The sequence below is a fragment of the Panthera uncia genome, chromosome A2 (assembly GCF_023721935.1).
Source record: "Panthera uncia isolate 11264 chromosome A2, Puncia_PCG_1.0, whole genome shotgun sequence".
In the NCBI taxonomy this organism is placed as follows: domain Eukaryota; kingdom Metazoa; phylum Chordata; class Mammalia; order Carnivora; family Felidae; genus Panthera; species Panthera uncia.
The window spans coordinates 9,020,781-9,039,598 of record NC_064816.1 but is presented as its reverse complement, the minus strand read 5'-3'; the positions used below and the strand labels follow the sequence as shown (position 1 = coordinate 9,039,598).

Here is an 18,818-nt window from a genome sequence, read left to right as displayed (position 1 = left end):
ACCTTCCAAAGAAAGGTTAGGCTGATGAGCTAACGCTTCCTGAGCGCTCATTTGTTTTGTAGAACTTAGTTTTATGCTCTTTGTACATAAAAGCTGGTCTAGGATTCTTCACCAACTGAGCCACCCAGGCACCCCTAAACATAAAATTTTAGTATCATAAATGTAAAATCATCAAACCACAGCCTGCAGAGCAGGTGCCTGAGACCGCAAGTAAGATTTTCTTGGAATGAGGGCCAGTGTCAGGGGTGAGGTACGGTCAAGTTGTGCAAGAAGCTGTTACTTGATTACTGAGCTTTTTGGTGTGCCGTTTAAAATTCTGCACCCCAGGTACCATCCTAGTTCTGGCCCTGAAGCAACCTGAGAACATTTTATACATGAGAACACCCAAGGCACGAGGAGGTGAAGTGACTCGACCAAGGTCACACAGCAGAGAAAGTGGCTGAGCTGGGTTTTGAACTTGGGCAGGCTGGCTCCAGTTACAGGGCTCTGAAAGCCATGCAAAGGCCCTGTGTGCTCTCCCTGCTCTAGGAAGAAGTGTAGCTGCGGGGAAGAAAGTCAGTTTTGGGGCAAGCCATTCAATGAATAAGTTTATTACAAAACCTAAGGGAATGGGGGCAGGATATGGAGAGTCAGCTTGGTTACTCCTGGGGTCCAGCTGGGGTCCCCACCCTCAGGAGACGGTGGTGCTTAGGGCTGCCCGGAGCTCCTCAGGAGCAAAGACCCCCAGTTCTGTGATGATGCCGCCGGTGATGAGGTTGTGGGGGGTGACATCGAAGGCAGGATTCCAAACCTCAATCCCTGCAGGAGAGAAGGAGGAGGCAAGAAAGCAGTATTTGGCTCTGTGACAGCTCTCAAGGTGTTGTGTCCTGTCTCCCCCATTGGGGTTCTGGGACTTCGAGAATCCTTGAGAATCCGGGGATAGTCACTCTGCAAGTGCATGAGGGGGCGGGTTTTAGCACTCAGCATCGTCTCAGAAGGTTTAGGAGTCTTACATACATCTATCCTGCTTCCGCCTGCTCCAAGGATCGCATTAAGAACCTCACAGAGCCCACCCGAGAGCCTTTGCACGGGCAGTCCCTTCTGCCTCCAACATACGACTCACTCGCTGTTTCGTTTCCTTCAGGTCTTTGCTCAGATGTCACCTTCTCAGCGATGCCTTCTCTAATCATTCTGTCTAAATCTCCCTGCGCCAACACTTCCCGTGCCTTTCCTTGCCTTTTCTCCTGAGCCCTTGCCCGCCTCTAACACACACTGTGATTTTGTTATTTATCTTGGATTGTCAGCTCCACAAGCGCAGGGATTTTATGACTTTTTCATTCCTGTATCCCTTGCGTTTAGCACAGCACCTAGCATCGGTCAGGTACTCTAAAATATTTGCTGAGCGAATAACCACCACTTACACAAGAGGCTGCAAACTGGGGGCCTGTAACAGTTTTCTCTGGCTCACAGTTCTTTGTTTTTTTTAATGTTTGTTTTTGAGAGAGAGAGCGTGTGTGCACATGGGGGAGGGGCAGAGACAGACGGGGACAGAGGATCTGAAGTGGGTTCTGAGCTGGCAGCAGAGAGCCCGATGCGGGGTTCGAATTCACGAACTGTGAGATCATGACCTGAGCTCAAGTCCGACGCTTAACCGACTGAGCCACCCAGATGCCCCATGTAATTGTTACTATCCAATGAGCACTAAGTAAGGGTCAGGCACGGTTCCTCATGTCACCTGGGCTGATTCGCTGACCACCCAGGGGTTTGTGAGGCGGGTCATAGTAAGAGTGCATCTCACAGACGGTGAACGCTGGGGCTCTTGGGGATGGGAGAACTCAGGCAGTCTGCTCCAGGTGGGGTGGGGAAGCTGAGAGCATCAGTGTCTCTTCACAGGCACTGGGCTAGGCAGTATTCTTATTTCTTCTTTAAGGGAGGAAAACGAAATGGAGAAGAGCAGGACAGCTTGCCTGAAGTCTCCTAACTCATTAGTTGTACATTCCGACCTTGAATCTGACCTTCAAGACGCTTCTGTTCCAAGAAATGGGTCGAAGGAGCCGCTTATGCCCCAGAAGGCCCGTGATGCCCTAAATCCACCTGCCCCCAGGAAGGGGCCAGGGTGCCTAAAGGGACGTGCCCAGGTGCCGTGGTGCCCACCTTTAAGGGGCCAGCTTACCGGGGGCTGCAATCCTGACCCCGTTGACGTCGGTCAGCTCCCGCCCTGGGCGCTCCTCGATGACGATGTCCCTGCCTGTCTCCAGATGGAGGTCGCACGAGGAGCTGGGGGCAGCCACGTAGAAGGGGATGCCGTGGTGCTTGGCAGCGATGGCCAGCTGGTAGGTGCCCACCTTGTTGGCTGTGTCACCGTTGGCAACCACGCGGTCGGCTCCTACGATGACGGCTGGGGAGCAAGATGCTGGGGTCCTAACCTGGCCCCGGACGCCTGGAAGCCCCGCCCACCGGCATCGCGCCCGCTGACCTGACACCCCTCGGTGGGCCATGGCGGCTGCCGCCATGCTGTCGGCGATGAGCGTGGCGGGGATCCGCTCGTAGACCAGCTCGAAGGCGGTCAGCCGGGCTCCCTGGTTGTAGGGCCGGGTCTCCGTGCAGAAGGCGTGGTCCAGACGGCCCAGGGTGTGCAGCGAGCGGATCACCCCTGTAGGGCTCGGCCCACCAGAAGGTCAGGATGAAACAGACAGCGACACGTGGGCCGAGCGGCTCGCTGTTTAGAAGCACAGCTCACCAAAGCCTCGCCAGGCACAGTCTCATCCCCGGGCCCCTGCAGTGATGGTTTCCTGTGCCCGGTACGTGTGGGCTTAGAGAACACCTTCTCCGGGAGGCCCTCCCTGATTCCTCGATCTCGCACAGCCCCCCCCACCCCCACCCCTCCGACCCCTTCTCTGCTCTTTCGTACTCATCACCCTCGAACGCAGCCTGCGTATTTACCGACTTGCTTGTGTTACTTCTTCCTACTTTCCTGTTCCCTGGGGCAGAGGTTTTGTCTACTGTTTTCACTGCTGGGTCCCCAGTGCCTAGAACTGTGCCTGGTACACAGCAGGTGCTTAGTAAGCGTTGAGTGAATAGAGGAATGCATGTATGCAGGAATGGTGGGGTACTCGGGTTCTTAACTGATGTTTATTGAGTGAATAAACGAGTATCTTGCCATCAAGGCCTCAGTCCCCAAGCACAAGGGCAGGACCCAGGCAGGTAGGCAAATCTCCGAGAATTTAGGGTCAAGTGGCATCTACTATTTTGACCCCCAAGACCTGTTCCCCACTGTCCTGGTCACAGCTATCCCATTCTTTCTTTTGGGGGGCCACTCCCTTCTCAGTCCTCTTGGAGTTCACATCGTGCCCATTCTGAGCACAAGGCTCAGTCTGGGCCCGTTGACCGATTGATCCCGGATGGGCAAGTGGCCCTATCAGAGCCCCTGAGATATAAGGAGACTTTTCCAGCACTGTCAACACAGAGACCCTTGGCTCTCTTCCTCATGATCTGAATCCTAGCAGCCTCCCTGCTGACCCGTGGAGCATGAGAATGATGCCATCATGGAGGGCAGGATCTAGGGGACAGGGATAGATGGATCCTGATGCCACTATCTAACACCTGGATCCAGCCACACCTGAAGCCAACCACCTAAGCACTTCTGCACAAGAATAACTTCACCGGGGCACCTGGCTGGCTCAGTCGGGTAAGCATCCGAGTTTGGCTCAGGTCATGATCTCATGGCCCCACATCGGGCTCTCTGCTGTCAGCACGGAGCCTGCTTCAGATCCTCTGTCCTTCTCTCTCTGCCCCTCCCCCACTCGCTTACTCTCTCTCAAAAATAAATAAATGTTTAAAAGTACTTAAACTTATTAAAAAAAAAAAAGGAACTTCACATCTTTTTTGGTGGGTAAAGTGACTAGGGTTTCTTTCTCTAGCATCCAAAAGGGGCTCTTCCCCCTTCCCATGATGCCCACTCACCCAGGGCTGTGCCATAGCCAGCAGTGGCCAGGGCACCAGTGTTGCAGTGGGTCAACACGGTCACCTTGCCGCCCCCAGGAGCCACCTGCTCCAGGAGGTGGCGGGCTCCGAGGTCCCCGATGCTCCGATTGTCTTTGAGGTCTTTCTCCAACATGTCCTCGGCACAGCAGATCACTCTGGGGCCGACAAGGGGCTCTCAGCACCAGCCACCAGGCCTTGGGGCCCAGGCTAGCCCCTCCTCCCTGCCCAACACCGCTCAGTAGGAGCCCTCCTGCTCACAGCCTCTCCAGGCTGTGGGACCTGCACTCTTCTGGACCGTCACCTGTCACACCACTTGCTCACTTAACGTATGTTTACCGAGTACCTCATGGGCGCTGGAGAGCACAGCACAAAAAATCTCTGCCCCTGTGGAGCTCCCGCTAGGGTGGGGGAGGCAGGTGGTAAGCAATTAATGAAGGAGAAGGCAGCAGAGTCAGGGGACAGAGATGGGGGGATGAGCTGTGTTACGTGAGGTGTGGGGAAGACAGAAACCTGAAACCTGACAGAGAGTAAGCTCTGTGGATACCTGGCCTGCAAGAGATGGCGTGTGCAAAGGCCCTGAGACGGGAGTAAGCTGGGTAAGGTCAAGAAACATGCCAAGTGATCACGTAGCTGCAACAGAGAAGAGTAGAAAAACAAAAGGGCAGGGAAGGAATCAAGGCAGGAAGCAAAATTCCTCAAAAAGAAAAACTAGGAGAATGCAGTGGCTGCAAAAGGGACCTCCGAGGCAGATGGGGCTGGGCATATTCTGGGGAGGCAGACTCAAGAGACTTGAACTTGAGTGCAAGGACCTTGGGACGCAGCTGTCCGGTAAGGGCTCTTAGTCCCGCTTGCGTGGCCTTGGACTGACATGCCGTGCCTCAGTTTTCCTGTATGTAAAACGGGTCGCTGTGCGAAAAGATGAGTCAACAGCTTCCACGCGGAGCAGTGTTTGGCCCAAGGCCTCCCTACCTCTCCCGGACCGCCTCTTCCGTGGCGCCCTCGCGCTCGGCCTCCAAGGCTGCGGCGTCGGCCAGCTGGCTGGCCGCGCGGGCCAGGTTGACCGCGGTGGGCCGAGCGGTGACCAGGAAGCTCAGCGCGTCGCGCACGAAAGCCACCAGTGCGGCGAGGCCGGGTCCCCCCGCACCCGCCTGCAGCTCCACGGCGAGGCTGAGACAGCCCACGAGCGCGATGGCCGGAGCGCCGCGCACCTGGAGGGGAGGGATCGCGGCGTCAGAAGGGGCCGCCCCCCTCCCATCCCTGCCCCGTCGCTGCGCCGCGCGGTCCCACCTTCATGGCGCGGATAGCCTCCCAGGCCTGGCGCACCGAGCCCACTGCCTCGTAGCGGCTGTGCTGGGGCAGCAGCAGCTGGTCGAGGATCTCCAGCGAGCCCCGGGAGTAGCGGATCGCCTCCAAGGCCATGGTACCGCCGCCTCGCTCACGCCGCTCTGGAAGGACGGGGGGGAGGGGGGCTCCCTGCGCACGCGCGGGGATAGGACGCAAGGAGTGGGCAGGACCCGCCCCGCCCTTTCGGACGGAGGCGCGTGCGCACAGCAACCCCGCAGGACCGGCCGTCCAGGAGGCCGAGCCCGCCCTACCCCCAGGGCTGAGTTTGGGCAGTTAGCCGCCTTCTGGAAACCAGAGCGCACCGTTTCTGGGGCCGTGTTGTTTCCCGTTCGGCTGACCGGAGTTAAGGGCTCGCAGCAAGGTCCCCCAAATCCCAGGTGGGCACCCTTAGGTGCCTGATTTCTTCAGCCACAGAGAATGCTGAAGGTGGTCTCCAATTAAAGGCCCGCATTGGGTATTTCAGAGACTAAGGGGCTCTTACTGTTGCCCTGAAACCTTCCCTTCCCTGCAGGGAGCAAAGGCTGGTGGGCTGGGGACAGCCCCTGGGGCCACCATGCCCCATCAGGCGAAGTATGAATCTGGCCAGAACCTCAGCACCAAGCGCGCACTGTGTGGCTGGGTCACGGCCGTATCCCCTGGGGCTACAAACCCCCACGTTTGTTAAATGCTCTTCCTTTTCCCGGTTTAAGTAAAGGGAGGTGGCCGGTCAGGTTTCTGGGTGGATGCCCTGCTGTTTCTGAGCTGTTTCCTGTTCAGTTTACCAGTTCCCTCCAAAAGATGCACCATGGCAGGGAAGGGGGTAGGGGAAAGGGCCTTTTCGTGACCTTTCCAAGGCATCCCTAGAGGCTGGGGAGAACAAAAACCCCACACTTGCATGCTCCGGGTTTGACTGCTTCAGGCACGTCCTATGTTCCCAGTCCAAACTGTGCGGTTCCTGCTGCCTGGTCCCCCCTCCACCTTTCGCACTCAGACTGTACTGCCTCCTCTGGGAAGTCCGCTCTGATTGCAGGCCAACCTGAGCTACCACACTGAAACCCTCATGCTGGGCGGGGATGGTGGCTGTGGCCGTAGCATCACGCTGGCTGGTGAGGGTCCTGCGAAGCTTAGCTGGGTGGTGGGGTGCGGGGGGGAGTCAGCCCCTGGGCCCATCTAGCAACCTGAGGCAGGGACAAAGAAGCAGGGCTTTAATGTTGGGATGTCGTCCCACAAGGCACAAACAGCCTCTCCAGGACCAAATAAATAGCTCCACTGCTGCAGGAAGGCGAGGTCTCGGGAGGGGCAGCGTCTGAGAGCTCGGAGGGCTGGGGGGCAAGCAAGGCTGCAGTCCGGGAGGGGCCTCCTGGCTGGGTCGCAGCCTCTGGAGCAGGTCCAGTGCCCAGAACTGCTCACTCACTCTCTGAGTCGGAGTAATCGGCCACCAGGGAGGAGCTGAGGGTGCCCGGGTGTGGTGTGTCCCGGGAGGCGGCTGCCTCCTGAGAGGGGCCTGGTGGGGACCGGGGTCTGTCCTGACGTTTCCCCGCATGCCCCGGAGGCCCCCTGCTCCTGGGGGTCTCGGCTGTCTCCGGAGAGCAGTCTGGGGGGGATGCGGGCCTGTCCTGGGTGTTCCCCTCTGGCACCCATGGCTCCCCAGGCTTGGGGGTCTCCGCGGCGAGCCGGAGGCTCTCCAAGGCCTCTCGGGACCGCCGCCGCACGATGCCCAGGTCCTCTACGGTGATGGGGGAGCCGACCGGTGCGCATCTGCGGTTCTGGGCCAGCTTCTTCAGGACGCTGCCAGCTTTGCTGCTGCCGGCGCGGGGTCCCGGGGTGGAGGAGAACCAGGAGCGGCTGATGATCTCCGTCCGCTTGAGTTTCTGCTTGTCCTCATAGGCTGGGGATGGGGAGGCAAGAGAGGGAAGGAGGTCCACAGCCGCCCTCTGCCTTGGCCTGCCGTGGCCCGCTCATGGCCGGGGACCTCCGTATCTGCCCACCCGGTCCCCCTTGCCCACTGGCCCCCCAACGCACAGTCCAGGGTGTGGAACTTGAGCAGGGCGGCCAGCTTGCGGTCGTCCTCCGTCTCGGGCACCAGCGGGATGGCCAGGCTCGCCTTAGCCTGCAACGCCTGGTCCCTCTCCTCCTCCTCCTGCATGGCTTTTTTCTTCTCCTGTGTGGTGGGGGACAGGGTGGGGGAAAGGTATGGTGGCTGTCGAAGACCCGCCTCTCCCCTGCCCGCTGACCCGGGGTGCGTGACGCCACTCGGTTTCCTCCTCTTCGAGCTCATCCGAGGCAAGGGCCTCACGCGGTGCCCGGGACGTGGAAGCCACCCAGCAAGTGGGCGACGCGAGCAGACATCGAGGGAGGACCGTGACCCCGGGGGTGCGAGTCGGGGTCTGTACGTGTGCCCTCAGCGACTCTGCACTCAGGCACTTGTACACTGAAACACGCACGGCCACGCTTCGTCGTAAGCGACTCTCCCCTTTCAGACATTTTTTACCACAGGGTACGGCAGAGATATTTTGGCAATCGTGCGGGCGTGGGTTGATGATCTCGGGGCTCCGTTCTGGGATGGCCGCGTGGACCCGTGAAATACGTGTTAGGAGCTGAGTAGTAGGTCAGGGCCCTGCTGGGCCTCGGCTGTCCCCCTTGGCGGGGCTGGGCCTCACCTGTGCTCTAGCTCGAAGCTTTCTTTCCCTCAGAGAGTCTGCTGAAGGCAGAGCGGGGGCTCCCCGGAAGGGGCTACCTGCTTAATAACAGCTGCTGGGCCAGGGGCTTCCCGTGGGTGCCCCGAGGTAGGGACGTGGTCCGATGGGGACACTGAGGCTCAGAGGGCTAAATGGCCCAGCTGGAGCTGGCATGTGGTGGGGCCAGGGCCGCATCTGCGTTCTCCCCCCTCCGACGTCGGTGGCCCCTGCCCCCTCGTGGTCCCGACGCCACGCGGGAGCCCCACTCACCCGGAACCTTTTCCGCAGCATGCTGTTGAGAGCGAAGTCATCCTTCCAGGCGCTCTGGGCCTCCTGGATGTGGCTCAGGGTGGGGAGGGCCTTCTTGAGCGTGCTCCGGTCGGCCTCGCCGTGCTCCAGGCGGAACATGGCGTCCGTCTCCAGCTTCTGCTTCTTCTCATGCTCTGCCACAGCGGGAATGCGGCAGGGCCTTCGGGCTCGGGCTCGGGCTCGGGGCTGGCCTCCGGGCCCACCCCTCCCCCGTGCTCACCTGTCGTCAGCACCTGCTCGTTGTCCTCCATGTCCCAGCGCTCCTCCTTGCGCTGGGCGCCACTCACAATCACGTAGTCGCAGTTGGCGGGGTCCGTCTGCATCTCGATGTAGTTGACACACAGGTGGCATTTCATCCGGAACCTGGGTGGGCACAGGGCGCACGTCAGGACACCGCGGCGGCCCCAGGCCACCCGTCACCCCTCGCCTGCTTCCTTCCACTGGTGAGCATCATTCGGGAAGCGTTCACTGAGCACCTGCTACCCACCAAGCTCTGTGTCTGGGGTCATGGCTGTGGGTGAGACACACACCGTCCCATCGCCCCAGAGCTGACCTTCTGTCTGGAGTTTGCTCCTTCGCTTCGTGCATTCAACAAACCCTCCCGAGCGAGGCTGCCCTGCGGCAGGCTTGGCAGCCGCTGCTGAGGACACGGCGGTGAAGGACGCCAACCTGCTCTTAGAGGGGCTGACATCCCAGCAGGGGCCACGCTCGCAGCAAATGCACAAGCAACCAGTGTTGGGGGGTGACTGCTGCTCTGGAAGAGGCCTCTCTGAGAGGTGGTGTTGGAGCAGAAACCCAAAGAAGGAGAGGGAGCCTTGCAGATGTCTGGAGAAGAGCATTCCAGGCTGAGAGCATCGAGGTGGGGGGCCTTCAATGGGGGGTGTGTGTGTGAGGGAACTCAGGGGGAGAGTGGAAGGAGGTGAGGACACAGACGGGACCGGGCAGAATGTGCAAGGCCTTGTGGGCAGTGGGGAGGACTCAGGCTTTTTTTAGTCTGAGGAAGGTGGGAGCCATGGAGGGTCCTAGCCAGAGGGATGTGCCCGGACTGACAGACCAGGGCAGTTTCCAGGAAAGGACCGTTGCAAATGGCCATCAGGGAATGGCTGCCCTCCTACTGCGACTCCTTTGTGGCCCCCTCACCCTGTAGCTAACCAATGTGTCCCTCTGGGACACCCGCCAGGCTGCCCCTACCTGTAGATGGGCGTTGTGTAATAATTGCCAACCTTCTTCTTTTCTGCATTGTATCGAACACCTGGGAGGACAGGGAAAGAACAGAGGCTCAGGTTTAGGCCACCCCCAGCGTCTCTGCTGACAGGGGGCAGACAGGGGTGCTATTCTGTGTACCCGCAGGGGAGACACCTCTGGAGAGCCCTGAAGTTCAAGGTGGGAAAGAGCTGTGTCCAGGCCACACAACAGGTGCTCAAGCCACAGAGGAGTGTGGGTGGCGGCAGGAGGGTCCGGGTTCAAATACCGACTTCAGCACATACCAGCTACGCGGCCGTAGGTCGGCTGCTCAGTTTCCCCACCTATTCAACAGGGACGACTATCCTGTTCACCACACGGCGCTGCGGTGACAACTACAGGGGCCGACGATACACACACATCACTTAGCACGGGGGCTGGCCTTGGCAGGTGTTCAAGGAGGGTTGGCTTTCACTAATAACATCTGCGTTTTCGGGTTTTCCACTGATTAGATGGTTCGTATTCTTGACCGGTCTGGTCTCGCTTATGGGGTAGAAAAAAAGCTTTAAACCACAAAAACAGAGCTTGGGCTGGCAGGTGGCATGGCCTGAGTTTCCCTTTCCTGGTGGCTGCTTCGGTTCACAGCCCTGAGGGTGACCCACCTTGGGTGTTAGGCCGCGTCCTGCTTTCTGTCCCCTGAGCACCCGGGGGCCTTTGGGGCAGGTGCCCCTGGCTGGGTCTGATCAGGGGGACCTACTGGGTGGGGAGGATTCACTCATCCTCCGTAGCAGTGGGGTGGCCCAGCCCCTCCTTCCTGCTCTTCTGTGGCCCCTGTGACAGTGGCCAGCCCCTACTGCCAAGGGCCACCGCTCCCGTTTACAGAATGAGCTGCTGCACCGGGCCAGGCGCTGCGTGAAGAGCTGAGGGTCCCTGTTTCCGAGGAGGACGTGGAAGCCAGGTGGGTCATGTCACCTGCCTGAGATCTCAGAGCTGCCCAGTGGGGCCGTGGCCCCACGTCTGTCTGTCTGCCCATCTGTGGCATGGACAGGGGTCCAATATTAAAGGTCACAGCACAGGCAGCAGCGGTTTAAGTCCTGAGCCCTCGTGGGTACTCTGTGCCGTGGGTTATGCACTTGGCCTGCCACACAGCTCTCCTACCACGTGAGTCTTATGGGTAGGTAAACTGAGGCACACAGAGACTAAGTCACTTGCTGAGGTCCGGCTAGCTAGGAAGTGGCAAGGCCGGGCCTCCTAACTGCTCTGCGACAAGGTGTCCACAACCCACCAGTCACTCGGGTGCCCGTTTCCTCTCCGAAGCCTGATCGGGGGCCCCTGGTGGAGACGGTCTCTCCTGGGCCCAGCGGCCAAGGGGCTGGCCACCTGCGGGGCTGAGTGGTCGGGGGCGGGGCGAGGAACGGAAGGGTGGGCGGGGCTCACCCATGCCGATGTGGTTCTTGCAGCCGTCGCACCAGATGTTATAGGGCATCTCAAACCTACACGAAGAGAAAAGAGCTCGTTGGCGCCCGGTGCGCTCGGGCTCTCCCTGGGTCCGCGCACCCGCGCCGGCCGAGGCCACGGCGGGTGGGGGGAGCCAAGGGGAGGAGCAGCGGCCCAGCCAGAGTTTAGGAAACTTCTTCTCCGTGCTTCCATTTGCGACGCGTGACCTGGCCGTCCGTGTACGGGAGCGACAAGGCTTCCAGTTTGAGACACCGTTATGGAAGGAATAATGGGGTGAAGGAAAGACACCGTACAGGTGAGCTGAGGGCTCAGCAAACAGAGCGGCTGGAGCATGGAGGTGCGGGGTGTTTTGTGTTTTGCAGTGACCTTCAGCTCTCGGCTTCCTGAGGCCACTGCTGGGCCTCCGATCTTGATTCTTTTTCCAAAGACATTCTGACCTCTCGTGATTTTGTCAGTGGATCTAATCAGGCCCACGATGGACCATAGAGACTGAGGTCAGAGTCCACGAAGCAGAGAAGGGCTCGTCCTTCCGAGGCAGCATAGGCTGGCTTCTGCTACTTGTTCTGGGTGGCCCGCGGGGGCACGGGCCAGAAATAAAAGGAGAGCCCTGCGGGAAGGGCCACTGTCCTGGCTCAGTGACAGTGTGGCCGTGATTCTTTCTCCTCCCCATATCCGTGCCCTTGGCAATGTGCCTCTGCAGCACGTATTGTCGAGAGGTGGAATGTCGAGCACGTAACTGCCCCTCCCCCTGCAACACGACTGGGCCATCAGTGAGACAGAAGTGACAGTGTGCCAGCTCTGGGCTGTGGCCTCAAGAGTCCTTGCCTGCCTCCGCCCAGTCTCTTCTGGAAGCTGGGTGCTCCCATGTGAACACGGCCAGGTTAGCAACTGGGGGATGACAGACATGTGGAGCAGAGCCCGGTCGTGCTGGCCCGGGCCGTGCCGGACCAGGCAGTCCCCCAGGCAGGTGACCCCCGACGCATGAGAGAGCCCAGCCCAGGTCAGCCAGGCCCAGGTAAGGCCAGCAGAGACATCCAGCTGAGCTGCAGAATTGGGAGCAACACATAATACATGTTCATCATTTTGTTACCCGGCAACAGCTGACTGATACAGAGACTTTCTGCTTTATGGAATTAAGGCCCTGCAAACGGGGCAAAATCAGGGGCGCTGAATTCTCCCAGAGACCGATGCCAGGTGGCACAAATGCAGGGATCCTCAGGTGATGCCAGGGTCTTACCTGATAATGAGGATGCCTTGGGACAGCTTCCGAGCCCGCTCCCGTAGCGGGTGGCTGTTGTGGTATCGGTTGAGAGAGCCATGCTGCACGGAAAGGACACAGGAGCAGGTTAGCACAGCAAGGCTGTCTCTCGCAGGCTGAGAGAGGCCTCTTTCTCAGGTCCTGTGGGCGGTGTTAACAGCCGACTGTGAGGCACTGAGGCCTTGGTGGGGCAAGTGGGGTTGGAATCAGGAATATATGAGTCTGAATCTTTGTTCTTCCGTTTAGGAGCTGAAAGAGCTGCATGACCCCAGGGAGTGACCTCACTTTTTGCTTTCCAGCCTCTGTTTCCTCTGTCGACTGGGGACAATGACTGTCATCACCTCTGGTGCTGTGGGGCAGACCAGGTGAGATGTCAGTACTGGTTAGTGTTTACTGGGTACTACGTGTGTATCTTCTCTTTTTTTGTAAAGGTGACTTTATGATTTTTTTATTTTTTCTAATTACCTTTTTTAGTGTTTATTTTTGAAAGGGGGGTGGGGAGGGGCAGAGAGAGATGGAGACACAGAATCCGAAGCAGCTCCAGGCTCTGAGCTGTCAGCACAGAGCTCGATGTGGGGCTCGAACCCACAAACCATGAGATATCATGACCTGAGCTGAAGTCGGTCGCTTAACTGACTGAGCTGCCCAGGTGCCCCTTATTTTACTTTATTATTATTTTTTTAAATTAAAAAAAAATTTTTTTTTTAACGTTTATTTATTTTTCAGACAGAGAGAGACACAGCATGAATGGGGAAGGGGCAGAGAGAGGGAGACACAGAATCGGAAGCAGGCTCCAGGCTCTGAGCCATCAGCCCAGAGCCCAACGCGGGGCTCGAACTCACAAGCCGTGAGATCATGACCTGAGCCGAAGTCGGACGCTTAACCGACTGAGCCACCCAGGCGCCCCCCTTATTTTATTTTTAAGTAATCTCTATACCCACCCTGGGGCTCGAACTTACAACCCCGAGATCAAGAGTTGCACCTCTACCGACTGAGCCAGACGGGTGCCCTGTGTCATCTTGTTTCAACCCCTCAAGGATCCTGTGACATAGGGCCGTTTTTTATTTTCCCCTTTTGACATATGGGGAAACTGTGGCACAGAAAGGCCAGTCACGTGCCCAGGACCACGAAGCTGGGATGCACCGATTCACTCACCGGGCCCTTACTGAGCACCTACAGCGTGGGACCACAGTTGTGAACGGGACGGATGAACGTCTCTGCCCTCAGGTGGACATTCTAGAGGGGGACACGGAACACCATCCCTATGAAGGGATAGCGCATCCCGGAGTTATAACGGCTACGATGAGAAATAAAGCCCTAGGTGACGCCACAGAGAACGAGACGGGGGTCAGGGAAGCCCCCTGTGGGGAGAGACCCGAAGGAAGGGAAGGCGCCTGTGGTCAAAAGAAGAAGAGATTCCAGGCGGAGGGAACAGCACAGGGAACAAAGAGGAAGGCAGAGGAGCCAGAGCTGAGAGTGCAAAGGGGGTCTGACGCAGCCCACGTGCTGGACTTCACCCTGACCTTCGCAGGAAATGGGCCACGCTGGGCCCAGGGTAAAAGGTCACTGACCACACAGCCCCATTTTCCACGGGGAATAAAGACCGTCCTGTGGGGCGCCTGGGTGGCTCAGTCGGTTAAGCGTCTGGCTTCGGCTCAGGTCACGATCTCACGGTTCGTGGGTTCGAGGCCCATGTTGGGCTCACTGCTGTCAGGCTGTCAGTGCAGAGCCTGGAGCCCGCTTCAGATTCTGTGTTTCACCAACCCCCCCAGCCCCTCCCCTACTCTCACTCTGTCTCTCAAAAATGAATAAATGCTAAAAAAAAAAAAAAAAAAACAAAAAAAAAGACTGTCCCGAGACTCCTGTGACAAGTGCAAACCAGCGAGGCAGTGACACTTCAGAGGCCACCCACGCTCCTGCAGCCGTGGCCCTGACGTCAGGGGGGGATGCCGTGCTACGTGGCCCCTGCTCTGTGGAGTCTCTTTGCTATCGTGGACACAGGGAAGGGAACCCGGCCTTACCTTTTCGGGATTGAAATCCGGAGGGTAATACTTGTTTGTACCTTTCCTTTCACCCTGGAAAGCAGAAGAGAGATGTGACTCAGAGAGGGCCCTCCAGGAGGCCTGCAGGGGCAGGGCCCGGATGGAGGGCCGTGGGGGGGAGGTTGAGGGACGTCCCAGAGAAGCCCTGGGCTCTGGGTCGGACCGGGGACCGTGACTTGGGGACTGGCGAGCCGCTGTCGTCACAGTGGAAAATTACAAGAGAATCCGACTCTGCTAAAGCAAGGGCTTCCCGTGTTTTGGGGACCACGACTGACAGCAGGACACGTTAACACAGCCGCTGCATAAACACGTGCATCATACAGACAGAGCACAGCACGGGCTTCGGGAAAGAACGCCTATCCAGCTGCCAGGGTCTCACTTTCTAAATGCTGGCAGCCGCCCAATAAATTGACCTGATGACCCAGGTAGGAGTGGGTCTCCAACTTGGCCGAACGTTGCGTGCACCTGACGAGTTTCTAAAATCCTGACGCCTGGGCCCCGCCCCTCCTGACGAGGGCTCCTCCGGGGTCTGGCACCCGGACCCCCGGGCTTTTAAAAAGCAACCTGGGAGCAGGTGTTTGGACAAATCGTTGTGCACGCACCCTCCTAGCAGCCGTAGTGACGAGAGCCAAATGGCAGAAACAACTCAAACGTTTTTCAACGGATGGATGGGGACCCACCATGCGGCCGATCTGGACGGTGGAATATTATTCGGCCACAAAGAGGAATGACGTCCTGACTCCTGCTGCGACGTGGATGAACCTCAAACACATTGTGTTTGGTGAAAGAAGCCAAATGCAAAAGGCCACATAGCGTATGATTCCACTTACATGAAATGTCCCAAACAGGAAAGTCCATGTGGACAGGAAGCAGACGGGTGGTTGCTGGGGGCTGGGGAGGGACTGCTCGTGGGGATAGGATTTCCTTTTTGGGGAGATGGAAATGCTTTGGAAATAGATAGAGGTGGTGGTTGTCCGACAATATGAAAATACTAAATGCCACTAAATCGTACACTCTAAAATGGTTAATTTGATGTTGTTTGAATTTCACCTCCTTAAAAAAGAAAGAAAGAGAGAGAGAGAGAGAGAGAGAGAAAGAAAGAAAGAAAGAAAGAAAGAAAGAAAGAAAGAAAGAAAGAAGAAAGAAAGGAAAGGAAAAAGCTCCCTGGGTGATTTTAGTGCAATGCCAACTTTGAGAACCAATGCACCAAAAAGATCATGATCCGGAGTTTGGAAATACCTCCTTACAGCCTGGAGAGGAGGAGGGAAAGGGCTACTTCGGGGGCCTGACAAAGACCAGAAGAAAAACCCGGTGAGCATGAGGCTGTCTACTCACCATCTTGCAAGCTGCCTACTGGTCCTCGCCCTCGACTGATCGGCTGATCCGAAGAGGTGATGAGACACGGATTGCAGATTGCTCAGTGTCGCCTCCCTGCCTAGTCCTGCCCTCCTGGGGAGCCTGGGGGAGGGTCCACGGCCTCCCTGCAAAGGGCTGTGTGTGGTGGCGGCTCAGACGACCCTCCAAAGAGTGATGTTTGTCTGCGTAGAGAGAGAGCGTCCTGTTCACTCTCCAGCCAACATGTATTTCACGTCTGACGCTTCTCATCCTTCACGGCCCCCAGGACGGCTCACCTGGACCACTGCAGCTGCCTCCTCCCTGGTCTCCTGGCTCTGCCCTTGACTGCCACGGTCTGTGTTCCCCACAGGGACCAGAAAGAGGTCTTAAAATAGAAATCTGAAACATCGTTCTCCTGCCTAAACCCCTCCAGTGATTCCCTTTGGTTTGAGAATTCAAGCCAAAGCCCTCCCCACAGCCTACGGGGCCCCTGCCTGCCTCTCCAAGTCCGCCTCTTACCCCTCTCCCTGTCCCTCACTCTGTTCCAGTCACGCTGGCTTCCTAGAGGCCGTCAAAGGCTCAGCAGGTGCAGGCCAAGCGCCTTGAATGCATGCTCTCCCACCAGCTGTCTGTTGTCACAGGTCTCAGCTCAAGCATCGTCTGTGTCAGAGGCCTCATCTGACCACGTGATCGAAAGCCACTTCGTCCCTGGAGTCCCTATCACATCACCCTGTGTCGGTTTACTTGTCTACAGTCTGTCTCCTCCACCAGGCCACTCTGTGCTGTACCTCCAGCACCTGGGACAGCATGTGGCCCCCGAGGAATGCTGACTGCATGAACCACTCCTAACTGACTAGAGCTCCGTGAGAATTAGTGCAGGTGACACAGGTATCAAATCTAAGGTTTTTGGATTTTTTTTTTTTTAATGTTTATTCATGTATTCTGAGAGCAGAAGGGTGGGGGTAGAATCCCAAGCAGGCTCCATGCTGTCAGCACAGAGCCCGACGCGGGGCTCGAACCCCCAAACTGTGGGATCGTGACCTGAGCCGAAGCCGGACCCTCAAACGACTGAGCCACCCAGGCGCCCCGGGACGGAAGCATATTCTAGAATGGGGGTTGGCAAATTTCCTCTATGAAGGACCAGAGAGTAAATATTTCTGGCTTTGCAGACCCAACTGTCTCTGTCCCAATGACTCAACTCTGCCATCATAGCTAGTAAAGCAGCTGTAGACAACATGGAAGTCGGCGTGACTGGATGCCATCACACTGAAGGTGTCATTTCACGTGGTTGTCACCCATCACAAAATATCATGCTCCTCTTGATTCTTTCCCAAACATTTACGAACTTAAAACCATTCATGGGGCGCCTGGGTGGCTCAGTTGGTTAAGCGTCCAACTTCGGCTCAGGTCATGATCTCGCGGTCCATGGGTTCGAGCCCCGCGTCGGGCTCTGGGCTGACAGCTCAGAGCCTGGAGCCTGCTTCGGATTCTGTCTCCCTCTCTCTCTCTGCCCCTCCCCTGCTCATGCTCTGTCTCTCTCTCAAAAAATAAATGTTAAAAATTTTTTTCAATAAATAAATGTCACCGACATCCGGTGTAAGCACCCAAGATCCCAGAGGACAAACACCTGCTCCTTGATAAATGCAAAAGCCCAAGGCACGTCCTGGGTGTTCCTCAATGGTCCTGGGTGTTCCTCAATGCTATCATACCAGCCTGCCGAGAGACTCTGGTCTCCGGCTCTAGAGGGTTCGCCTAAGGGGTTTTCTCAAAGACCCTGTGCATATCACACTAGTGGAGGCAGACCTCAAGCCAGAAGTCTCTTGGGACTCCCTGGAAAGGAAAATTGCTAACTATGAGGGCTCACGGTGCCATCATCCAAAAGTGTCTGGTAACAGGGACACCTGGCTGGTTCAGTCGGTTAAGCGTCTGACTTCAGCTCAGGCCATGATCTCACGGTTCATGACTTCGAGTCCCGAGTCGGGCTCTGTGCTGACGGCTCAGAGCCTGGAGCCTGCTTCCGATTCTGTGTCTCCCTCTCACTCTGCCCCTCCCCTGCTTGCGCTCTCTCAAAAATAAATAAACATTGAAAAAAAATTTAAACTGTTCTGCCATGACCCTGAACATCTCTTCACGACTCAGATCCTTCATCTGTAAAGTGTGTCCTCGGACCGGATTTTCCCAAGGTCACTTGCAACCTAACAATGCTAAGTGCCCACCCCGGCTTGGGATACAGTTCCCTGGGCCTGCATCGCAGCTCCTGTCCTCACTAACTGGGTGACCTCAGCCAGTGTCTGAGCTTCCCTGAACTTCGACTTGCTCATCTGTAACGAGTACATGAGGGTGACCGGACTGACTTTCTGGGGTTGCTGTGAATGAAGATGCTGGAAGTGTTCGCAGGGGACCTCATTTACAGGAGCTGGGGCTCTTACAGTGGTTTTGCCACCCCAGGGAGCGGGGGTTATAGGATGGATGTATAGAAATTTCTAGTCGTTGGTGCCAGGAGTTATTATAAACCCCACTGGCTTAGGGCATAGCGCGTGGGCTTGGATCCCGATTCGGCCGCGTGCTAGCGGTTTTGACTTTTGGCAAAGCCTTTCTCTCCGAGCCCGAGTTTTCTCATCTGTAAAGGAGGGTTTATAAAAGTATCAACCTGATAAGGTTGCTGTCAAGGCTCAGTGAGTTGAAGGACTTAGCACAGCGCCTGATGCAGAGTTAAATGTTGGCACTTTCGATTACTTCCCATGCCAAACCATTTCACGAGCGTCTAAATCTTCACCATAACCCAGCGAGGCAGGGGCTCACTGGTCCCATCTTTCAGATAAGAAAACCCAAAGGCCCCTCAGACATAAAACTGCCTGGGGTTGGGACTAAGGTCGCGGCTGGGACCGGAGCCGGCTCCGGACATCGTGCCCACAACCGCAGTGCCCAACGACCCCCCGCGCGCTCACCCCGTCGAGCGGCTCCGAGGTCGGGTGAAGCAACGACCAGACCCCCGGCCCTCACCGGGCCTGACCGCCCCCACCGCCCGCTTGTACTTACCTGCCCTCCTCCTGACGTCACGCCGTGCCAGTGCCCGGAAGTCAGTCCCGAGCGCGCAAGGGGGCGTGGCGCACTCACCGCGTAACGCAGACGCTAGCGCGAGGCGGGGCAAAGCGGCAGCGCCGCCCTGATTTGATTGGCCGACTGCCAAACGGAGTGGACCAATCCGGGCTTTCCCTTCCCAATGCGCGACAACACGAAGCCCCCCCCCCCCCCCCCCCCCCCCCCCCC

General features: G+C 57.5%; 2 protein-coding genes across 6 annotated transcripts; both read right to left on the bottom strand.

Annotated features, from left to right (window-relative positions):
• Nucleotides 1-574: 574 nt before the first annotated feature.
• On the bottom strand, nucleotides 575-5,439 carry MRI1 (methylthioribose-1-phosphate isomerase 1). Its single transcript, XM_049639971.1, has 6 exons — nucleotides 5,251-5,439; nucleotides 4,933-5,171; nucleotides 3,943-4,118; nucleotides 2,456-2,632; nucleotides 2,153-2,377; nucleotides 575-798 (listed from the first exon to the last, which is right to left on the bottom strand). Exons 1-6 carry the CDS (start codon nucleotides 5,380-5,382, stop codon nucleotides 671-673), a joined length of 1,077 nt encoding a protein of 358 aa, XP_049495928.1. The 5' UTR covers nucleotides 5,383-5,439; the 3' UTR covers nucleotides 575-670.
• Nucleotides 5,440-6,476: 1,037 nt separating this feature from the next.
• YJU2B (YJU2 splicing factor homolog B) lies at nucleotides 6,477-18,647 on the bottom strand. 5 transcript variants are annotated; one of them, XM_049639967.1, is made up of 11 exons: nucleotides 18,588-18,626; nucleotides 15,845-15,903; nucleotides 15,549-15,751; nucleotides 14,193-14,246; nucleotides 12,151-12,233; nucleotides 10,893-10,948; nucleotides 9,465-9,525; nucleotides 8,494-8,636; nucleotides 8,235-8,407; nucleotides 7,309-7,447; nucleotides 6,477-7,174 (listed from the first exon to the last, which is right to left on the bottom strand). In XM_049639967.1, exons 3-11 carry the CDS (start codon nucleotides 15,549-15,551, stop codon nucleotides 6,693-6,695), a joined length of 1,194 nt encoding a protein of 397 aa, XP_049495924.1. In that variant the 5' UTR covers nucleotides 15,552-15,751; nucleotides 15,845-15,903; nucleotides 18,588-18,626; the 3' UTR covers nucleotides 6,477-6,692. The 5 variants fall into 5 exon arrangements, with proteins under 5 accessions (XP_049495924.1, XP_049495922.1, XP_049495923.1 ...); XM_049639965.1 differs by lacking the exon at nucleotides 18,588-18,626 and adding an exon at nucleotides 18,497-18,573; XM_049639966.1 differs by lacking the exon at nucleotides 18,588-18,626 and adding an exon at nucleotides 18,199-18,478.
• Nucleotides 18,648-18,818: the final 171 nt, after the last annotated feature.

What these genes read in the sequence shown, in the direction of transcription:
- MRI1 (XM_049639971.1), bottom strand. Translation starts at nt 5,382, where the DNA reads ATGGCCTTGGAGGCGATCCGCTACTCCCGGGGCTCGCTGGAGATCCTC. An exon ending in GAAGAGGCGGTCCGGGAGAG is followed by an intron (nt 4,119 to 4,932) that starts GTAGGGAGGCCT and finishes TGTCGGCCCCAG; the next exon opens with AGTGATCTGCTGTGCCGAGG. An exon ending in GGCCCACCGAGGGGTGTCAG is followed by an intron (nt 2,378 to 2,455) that starts GTCAGCGGGCGC and finishes CTTGCTCCCCAG; the next exon opens with CCGTCATCGTAGGAGCCGAC.
- YJU2B (XM_049639970.1), bottom strand. An exon ending in TACACAACGCCCATCTACAG is followed by an intron (nt 8,637 to 9,464) that starts GTAGGGGCAGCC and finishes GTGCCCACCCAG; the next exon opens with GTTCCGGATGAAATGCCACC. An exon ending in CGAGCAGGTGCTGACGACAG is followed by an intron (nt 8,408 to 8,493) that starts GTGAGCACGGGG and finishes CCGCTGTGGCAG; the next exon opens with AGCATGAGAAGAAGCAGAAG.